Source organism: Pyxicephalus adspersus, chromosome 1, assembly GCF_032062135.1.
Source record: "Pyxicephalus adspersus chromosome 1, UCB_Pads_2.0, whole genome shotgun sequence".
Taxonomy (NCBI): Eukaryota; Metazoa; Chordata; class Amphibia; order Anura; family Pyxicephalidae; genus Pyxicephalus; species Pyxicephalus adspersus.
In genome coordinates, this window is record NC_092858.1 from 108640748 (window position 1) to 108650631 (window position 9884).

Here is a 9884-nt window from a genome sequence, read left to right on the forward strand (position 1 = left end):
GGGGACCCGGGTGGTATTTAAAAGCAGTTTACTCTGCAATCTGCTTTTAAATTTCCTGCCTGGCCACGCCCCTGACGGAGAGGCACCCCGGCATCACAGCGGGATCATTTGATCGCCGCTGGAGCGCGGGGCTAAGGTAAGGGGGACCCCCAAAGTTACTCCGAGTGTGACTCGGGGTTACTGCTTTTTGCAAAGTTTTCCCACCCCGAGTCACACTCTGGATTACTGCTAGGGGGGCTAAACAAACCTTTCAAAGACCGTGTGCAAAAGATGTGGCATGAATGGATGCAATCTGGTCAAGCCTGACTGACAAAAGGTGGAAATCTAATGAAGCCTGACGTTGAATTAATAGCAGAGTGGGTTCAAGATGCATGGGAAGACATTCCAGAGGACTTAGTGCAACACGCCTTCCTGAAATATAAAGCGCTGTTTGGACATACAGATGATGAGGAGGAATCCAGTTTTGAAGGACTTTAACTCTGTGTTTTAGCTTGGTCTCTGTGTTTTAGCTTGGTGGCTTGATTGAGCTAAGGGGATAGTACTCTTAAGGTATCATTGTTGATATCATATTGTTTTTGTTGACTCTTAAGCTAGTTTACGGTTTTTCATTGAAATAATATTGAAATAAATACAGGTTGACATTCGAAAATCTGGCCACTGATAATCTGTTTACTTCAGTTTCCTGGCATGAATTTCAGATCACATATTCAATACAGGGACTTCAGTACACGGTTTGGTCACTAATGTTTTGGCGCTGTTCTGCAGAAACAGCTGTTAGGTCTTGCTTGCCAAACTAAATACACGTTGAGACCCTGCTGCCTGCTCCCTGGAACTGTGCCAGATGTCCGCGGGTGCTGCGAGAGGAAGACTGGTCTGTGTGTGGAGGGGAGTATAAAAAAAAATCCGGAATTTTCTAAAATCCGGTGCACCTCAGGTACCGAGGTTGTCGGATTTTTGATAGTCAACCTGTATTTAAAAACATATACCCCATGGATGCCTCAATTAATGTAATTTTATTGGTATTAATTTTGAATATTAAAACTTGCCAGTAGCTGCAGCTTTCCCACCCTCGGCTTATACTTGAGTCAATGTTTTCTGTTTTCCAAAGTACAAATAGGTACCCCGGGATTATACTCGGATCAACTTATACTTGAGTATATAAGCGGTAGAGAGAAAATCTGACGTGATAGAAGGAAACTAACTGCACTTTCAGAATCAGCATACCTATCTTATTATAAATAAGCTTAAAAATTGAAGTCAACAAAAAAATGTTTTCAAAATTGTTCCCCAGTGTAATGAAAACAAATGATTTTCTCTGTTAATTTACTCATTTAGCCTTCAGTTTATTGCAGTCGACTAACCACAACGCAGTCCATTTTTGGACACAGTAATACGCAACATAAAACCATGTGTGTTAAAGGTCTCACACAGGGAACGACTTTGTTTAAACAATTTATACCTAAAGGCTGCACTTTCTCTGTGTCCTGTTGGAACTAGATTGGCAACTAATTAATTAGGAGATAGTACATGTACTACTACTAAATGGAGAAATGTGTCAGTGGCTGTTTCCTGCTTGTCTGGCACAAGATAGGTCCTTTAAGGACACATTAACTTCCGTTAGGTAAGATTTTGAAAACAATAGCAAAAGTCTGACCCTATCCTTTTCTGGGAAGAAAACAAAGCATATATGCAAGGTCAAACTTTTCTACCTAGCTGCAAAAATGTAAACATTTAAAAGAAGCTATGCTAGTCAAGACCTGAGAGAAGTCCAGTTTTGGCTTACAGTCTTTACCATTGCAGTTTATTATACAATCAAAGCCAAAAACATTGGCACCCTTGCACTTTTTTAGGAAAATGCACTACTTCTCCCGTACAATTGTTTCAATTACAAATGCTTTGTATTGTCATGATTACTTCCTTTGCTGACACTGGAAGAACACACAAAAAAAAAAAAAAAAAAGAGGGGGAAAAAAATGGCATGGACAAAATTATTGACACCCTCAACCTAAAATCAGGTATTTCTTCCAAAAAGTGTGGTACCAAGTAATAATTTTTTTCTGTAAAAATCATTGAGTCTTTTACGTTTTTACATTTTGGACTACTCTTCCTTTGCCAGCCTGCTCCAGGTCTCTCAGATTTGAAAGGTTCCATCCCCTAATCGCTGTTTTTACTAGGTTGTAGCGGTCTAATTAAGTCCAAATTTCTAAGCTAAAAGCGGTACAATTTTTTGCATTGAAATTTAATTTTCATTGTAGGCTATAATTCTTAGTCATAAATCACCAATGTTTAATAAATGTAATAATAAACTTTAAATACCAAACCACAATATATGTTTTTTAACAGATTTTTGTAAGTGTACAGTAGCATATATAGTTATTATGATATTATGTGAATATTTCTTTGTATTGGACTCAATAAAGCTATTTTGTATTGAATTCAATAAAAAATTATTTGAATTTCCCACCAATCCTCCCGTAGGAACCGGCGCCTGCATCAACGTCACCGGGAAATCCCGTAGATCTCGTCTCTGCTCGCGGCTGGAGATCGGAGGAGCAGGACGTGTCCCCAAGACCTACGGGGACCAGCAGGACACCGGGGGACAGCGACAGAACAAGATTAGTGGGATTTTTTTTTTTTAGTTAAAAGCTACCCCGAGTGTGACTCGGGAATACCAATTTTTGCCTAGAAAAGCCACCCCAAGTCACACTCGGGAATACCGCTAGGGGGGTTAAATCTCTCCACAGGTGCTGTATGGGATTTAGATCTGGACTTATTTGCTGGCCACTTAAGAACTCTCCAGCAATTTGCCTTAATCCATTTCTGGGTGCTCTTTGAAGTATGCTTTGGGTCACTGTCCTGCTAAAAGACCCATGACCTTCAGCTGAGACCAAGCTTTTTGATGCTGGGCCCTACATTGCACTCCAGAATTCTATGGTAGTCTTCAGATCCTAGATTACCTCACAAACAGTCAAGACTACCAGAGCCTGAAGCAGCAAAGCAACCCCAAAACGTCAGTAAACCTTCTCCATGTTTGACTGTGGGAACAGTGTTCTCTTTTTTGAAAGCGTCTTTTTGTTTTCTGTAAATAGTCGAATGATGTGCCTACCCAAAAAGCTGTATTTTTCTCCAATCTGTCCAGAGGACATTATTCCAGAAGAATTGTGGCTTACACAGGTGAGTTTTAGCAAACTCACCATCCAAACTATTTTTCATTGTAACATATTCTCTTTTTTCCATGTCCAGAAAGATTAGGTACAATGCTATAGGCTGTAAACTTCTTTACAATGTTGCGCACAGTGGACACAGGAGCATATAGGTTATTGGAGATGGACTTGTAGCATTGAGAATGTCCATGCTTTTTTTTTATAATTTTGGTTCTTAAATCCTCAGACCATTCTTTGCTCTTCTTTCTTTTTTCTAGGGTCAGTGTGTTAATTGAAGTTAATTGAGTTGAATTACAAATTAAAGGAGCATCACAATACAATTAATAAATACAATTCTGTTAGGATGCCAATAATTTTTTCCAGACCATTTTTTTAAATAAAGTTTTACATCGCTACAGAGAGGATCTTATTGGATAACACTGCAAAATTTTACAAGTTACATTGAAGAGATCTCTTGTCAACAAATAACCCGTTTAACCTCCCTGGTGGTCCAATTAACTCAGTATTTTTATGCCAAAAGCGGTAAATTGTTTTGCATGGAAATTTATTTTACATTGTAGGCCTGTGATTCTTAGGCATAACTCACCGAAATATGTCCAATATTTATTAAACTTTAAATAAAAAAATCCCCCCGGGGAACGTCACTGCACTCGCCGTCTAAAGATTGAAGAAGAGGACGCGGCCCGAGGAAGGCATCTGATGGGCAGGACGCCGATGGGACCAGCTGTTTTTTTTTTTTGTTTTTTAGGTTTTTAGCTACCCCAAATGTGGTTCAGGGTTTCCCCTTTCAGCATGTTTTTTTTTTACCTCGAGTCACACTCGGGATTACTGCTTAGGGGGTTAATACACAGAGAAGGGAAAGGGGAAATGGGTGAAGTAAGGAGGGGTGGTGGAGGTTGGGGGATTGTCCAGGCCATTTTTTTTGTGTCCTTCCAGTACGATCAAAATAAATAAACATGGCAATATCAAAACATTTGTAATTATAACACTTTTCTGCGAGAAGTGGTGCATTTTCTGACATAAATGCAAGGATGCCAATATTTATCTATGATTGTAGGTCAGTGGCCAATTTGTATTGTGGGATCAACAGTGGATTTTATTATAACAACAATATACACCACTCCTTTTTCACATATTTGCCAATAAGGCTGGCCATATATTAACAAGTCTAGCCAAGAGTAGGGACAAACTTTTTTTTATTTTTTCCTTAAAGGACTGCTCATCTACTTTTACAAAGGATTCCAAGCAAATCATCACTGTTCTATAAGATTTTAACATTCATTTATTTGCAGCCATCCTGCAGACTTTTTTAGAGGGGGCTTTCCTTTTGAAGATAGGTGGAACTCCCTAGAAGTATTGAATGCAGACATTCCCCTGGAAAAAAATTTAATTTATTATCATGCATACAGCTTCCAACAAGACCCCATCCCAGACTAGTATCCTACCGATTATATCAAAATACTCCATGAAGCCATTTTTCTTTCACAATTTTTCTGATGCTATTCAGAAAGGGCCTGGCACATTGTCCTCCAGTCAAGAGGCACACCTGCATGTCATACTAAAGAGAATAGAGATCTCACGCTACCTGGTTCATATATGCCTATTTTGGTAATCAATTTTGATGTAAAGATCCACTCCGGGTTGCCAGCCGAATGAACGTTGTTCCCGCTTATGCCCGATCTCAAGTTCGCTTTATTAGGGGTAGATCTGCCATGCCCAATATTAGAAGAGTTCTTGCAGTCTTGGAATATGCTAAAACACATGGATATTTTCGAAAGGGCTCTCCCTTAACCCCCCTAGAGGTGTGACTTGGGGTGGATTTTACTTGCAAAAAGCGGTAATCCCACATCACACTCGGGGGTCGCTAAAAACAATAAAAAAATCCACACCTTGTTCCTTTGGCGTCCTGCTCGTCCGTCCAGGTCATCCGGTGGCGTTCTCCTTCTCCGATCTCTCCCGGAGACTGCAGAGATGTTCTCTGGGGTTTCCTTGTTGACGTTGGTGCATGCGTTGGTTTGTGCGGGAGGAGCAGCAAGAAATTTAAATAATTTAGTATTGGATTCAATACAAAATAACTGTATTAAGTCCACTACAAGGAAATCTTTAATATATAAATATATATAATTATATTATATATATGACATGCTACTCTACAGTTATATTACAGGTTTCACTATTTTTATGCACCCTTTCTTTTTTTTTTTATTATTAAATATATTAAATATTGGACATATTTCGGTGACGTACGCTTAAGAATTATAAGCCTACTGTGTAAAATAAATTTCCATGCAAAACATAGTAACGTTTTTTGCATGAAAATACGGACAGAATAAAAAATGCCAGGGGGGGTTAAGGTAAAAGGTGTGCCTGGACTTTTTATCAGTTATACCAATAACACTCCTAAGTTCCAATTTCTCTCTCTATTGCTTAAGATTGGGTACACACAGGCAGTTTCTTCTGTTTTGATAAAACAATCAAATCTAAAGTGAATCAGAAGAAATATACTTTTAAATTCCTAATAGATTTTTCTTTGATCTGTTGTGAAGTGTTTAAAAACTGAAAGACGTTCCTCTCATTTTTTAAACTTGTTCAACCCATGCCACATCCTTTATTATCAATTTGCAAACAAACATTTTTTTTACATAACAGGGTCAATAACCTTGGGACTTTACTTGTTGTGAAGTGACCTCAGCTATCACTTTCTCTTAGAAAGCGATTAAATTGTAAGGAAGGAATGTTGCAAATATAATTGGGAAAGTTGACTGATCAGTTTCTGATCCAAAATTTGATTAGATTGATCGGTCAGGAGCTAATTTGACAGAAGACCTTGAGTCTTTCTCAACCTTTTTACACTAGAGAAACCCCTAAAATAATGTCCAGGACAACACTATTTAATACATTTATGTTGTTTTTCGATGCATATTAAAAGGGCGATTAAGCAGATTGCCAGAAAAGTTCCTTTATAACAAATCAGATAAAGTGCCTTTAAACAACAGGATTATTGAGACTGCCAGACGAAATTACCACTTTATTAATTAAGCACCATTTTTTCTGTGATTGCCATCTAAGTTACTGGGTCTCTGATATAAATAACAAGTACCTAATGTACCTATTGTTTTGAGATGCCATACAAAGCCTGGTATTCCATATACTCTTGTATGTGTTTGGGGATAAAATATACACTTACTTTAAATGACAAGAGTACAAAAAACAGAAAGAGGTCTACTACATATTTATATTATCAGTATAAGAGACTTACATCCCAAGTTCAAACCTTGTGAGTCAGTGCATATGACTCCAACAATGGATGGATTTTTCATCCTGCAATGCAATAGAAAAAAATTCTAAGTTAATGTCAGCCAAAAAAACTAAACTAAAGATTTCTAGACAATTTAGAGACACAATGGGTATGTTTATAAAATATTAAATTATTAAGGGGGCACTTTTTCCCCATCTTTATCTACCTTATGCAATGTATAACATCCACACGAAAGCTATAAAAGCAACAGTTCAAAAAATACACCAAAATGGATAAAACATCACCTTCCTCATATCAGTACTTTACTTTATACCAATTATATCCTTCAGTCTTTTTGAATATTTCTCTACTGACATTGAACTACCAGATGGTGCAATATTTTCCCCTTTTTGATTTTTTCAAAACTGTTCAACCTCAAAAGTGGATTCTGACCATTGGTGGACACATACACTATTTTTTCTGCTTATAGATTCACAGCATTTGTAGCTTTGATGGCTTTTAAGGAGTTTATAAAGGTGTTTTAAACCAAGCTATGTGGCAGAGAAGAGGTAGAATAGGAGAAAATGCACCAAAACAGCTGTAAAACACTTGCAACCCCAAGTCCTTTAAAAGGGGAACATTAAGAGGCACTTTGTTTTTGGTCATTTTGATGCTGTCCAAATGCTGCAGGCAGAGTTCACATTCCAGTGAACTTCCAGACAAACTTCCAGTGAAGTTCCAGACCTTTAAACACAGAAAAAATGTTCTGGTGTGATATGGCCCTTTGGATGAATGGGAATATCAATAAACACTGGGCAACAGTCCGTGCAGACTTGGCCTAATTATGACACTTGACAAAAAGTATCAATGCCTTTATATAAGTAGCCATTACCAGCAATAAATGCTGAAGCACCAACAGATTCAAAAAGGGCAAGTGTAAATCTGATCAGAAGATGCCAAACTCTATAATTACACAAATCAACAGGCCATTTTCATCAGTTAGAATTTTAAGTGGGTTTTGAAGTATTTTTTATTAAAATTATATATATTATATATATATATATATATATATATATATATATATATATATATATATATATATTCATTTTTAAATCAAAGAATCCTTATTACATTAATATTAGATTATAGAATCCTGGTTACATGGCTCAGGAAGATTCAGAACCAGAGATTTTTCATTCCTATTCCTGTTATAAAGATAACATATGGTGGTGTTTAGCAGTGTGCATACATAGGTAAAAAAAAAACACTTAAAAGTTATCCATTTGGATTTTTTGGGGGGGAATTTTTCAAACATACCGATTTTTTTATCATAAAACAGGCGGAAATGGAACAAACATAGGCGAATGTATGTGATATAAAAGATCATGTTGGAGACTTGATCCTAAAAGGACTGGATGGATTTACCACAATAAGTGTGGCAAAGTACCTATGGGTTGTTTCCTACATTGGGAAGATATATACAATTTTGCTAATTTAAGGGTAAGGTACCGCTGATTAAATACCCTTTGGTATAAATCCCAGTGTTTGGCACATCTAGTGGCTTTGTCTCTCAGGCGTTTTTAACTGACACCAATGATGTTTTTGGTTATCTGTAATGAAGGCATCCTTCCCACTGACCACCAAGCTAATGAAATGTTACAGTAATTTGGATATAGTAATAGTAATTAGGCAGGGGGTTCTCTAAAATCTGAAAGGTATGCCTGAAATGGTTCCTTTACGGTTGGTTGAGAAAGGCTAGTTCAGAGCACCTCTTGAAAACTGGATCCTTACATAGGGAAGTTGATGGACAATATTGGTTCATTACTCTTAAAAATAGAAGGCAGAGTAGTAACTTTGAAGAGATCTGGTCCAATGAAATATGACCTGAGTGGCAATAATCCAAGTTTTTTGGATTTCCCTCCACCAGGGTCTGTCAGAAAACAAGTAGGAGCCCTGCTGCCAGGGTCAGACACTTTTTATGTGGATAATCCCTGCACCAGGCACTGGTATCACACAACCGAGTGTCACAACTGCCAAATGTCTTGCTGCATGGGTCAGAGAGACTACAGGTAAACAATTGTGCACCAGGGTTAGCAAGAAATGTAATATGTCTGTATGTACGTATGTAGGCATAACTAGGGTTCTCTGTATCATTGACAAGACTACTGTCAGGGTCAGAACATTGCTACCAGGGCACTTTTCAAGTTTCATTGGGCCAAATAACTTACTAGTTATACTAAACAGGTAGTGACTGAAGCTACACATCAACACTCTTTTTGAGAAGACAGGCTTTTTTTTTAGCTACATTGGATTAAAAAGGGGGAGGGGGCAGCATATAAAGCAAGAACTAATCAATTGAGCCTGCATAAAATAAACTATGGGTCTATCATTTAAAGAAACTATCTATTTTTAAAAAGAAAACTAAAAGGTAAGGCTGACATTCATGTTGACCCTTTTAATTTAATTAGGCCAAGTACCCTAACTGCATGTTTTTAGAATGTCGGAGAAAACAGAAGTACCCAGAACCCACGCCAACATGAGGCGAAATCTGCAAACTCCAAGCAAAGTGCCCTAGCCGAGAATCGAACCTGCAACCCAGTGCTGCAAAGCCTAAAGTGCTAACCTCTGAGCCACCATGCTGCCCATTCTACTTCTCAAGAAAACAACTTTAAAATTTGTAAACATACCCAAGCATCAGTAATCTAAAAACTCAATGATTTGTTTGAAAATAATTTAGATTTATACATGTTGATTAAACATCAAGGGTAACATCAATGTTAAACCACAAGAGGGGATACTTTGTGAACACCTACTGGTTTAAAACTACATCTATTAGAAACCCTTTCAGAATGATATTCTCTTATATAACAGTCTCATGCATTTAAAAATATGAATGACGCAAACTATATATAATTCAATTGATCTCCTGCTTTAAAAATGTTTTATTCCCAACTGTCTTTCACAAACCTTGAGACATTTTTCATCCACGCTTAATTTAAACCGCATATGAAACATAAAATAGGCATGTTTTATTTCAACCACAGATTAGTACAAAGCCTTCTCATAGTATATTAAAAGTCCCTTACGTATTCTCCAAGTGCTGCTCTAAGGCCGCTTCCATGATCCCCAAAACTACGCCACCAACTTCCGCACAATGTTCACGTGGGTTAGTCAGCGTCCAAATCTCACAAAACTCGCGATAGTTCAAGAAACCCAAGAAGCTGAGAGACTATAATACATCCAAAAAAATGCTTAACTGAGACCTCTAGTAGACGTAGACTGCGTGTGTGAGTTTTATTGTGTGACGTACACCTGTCACAAAAGGCTGCTGGAAAAACAACGCTTCCTGGTCGCGTAAGACGTGCAGAGGAGTCTGGTGATTCTCTTTCTCTGCAGCTGTATGTCTCTGGAGTCTATGATTGTGATGAGTGATAAGTGTGTAGCGTAATTTTGTATTTATTCTTTATTTTTATTCTGTCATT

The 9884-nt window shown here is 37.6% G+C and overlaps 1 protein-coding gene across 1 annotated transcript in view; it reads right to left on the reverse strand.

Moving 5' to 3' along the window:
* The window catches only part of LAMTOR5 (late endosomal/lysosomal adaptor, MAPK and MTOR activator 5), a 14950-nt gene extending 5306 nt beyond the window's left edge, over positions 1 to 9644 (reverse strand). The window contains exons 1-2 of the mRNA XM_072423215.1: positions 9489 to 9644; positions 6424 to 6485 (exon numbers count right to left, since the gene is read on the reverse strand). Of these exons, the coding sequence (XP_072279316.1) occupies positions 6424 to 6485; positions 9489 to 9523 (97 nt within the window). The 5' untranslated portion in view covers positions 9524 to 9644. The remainder of the gene's footprint in view (positions 1 to 6423; positions 6486 to 9488) is intronic.
* Positions 9645 to 9884: the final 240 nt, after the last annotated feature.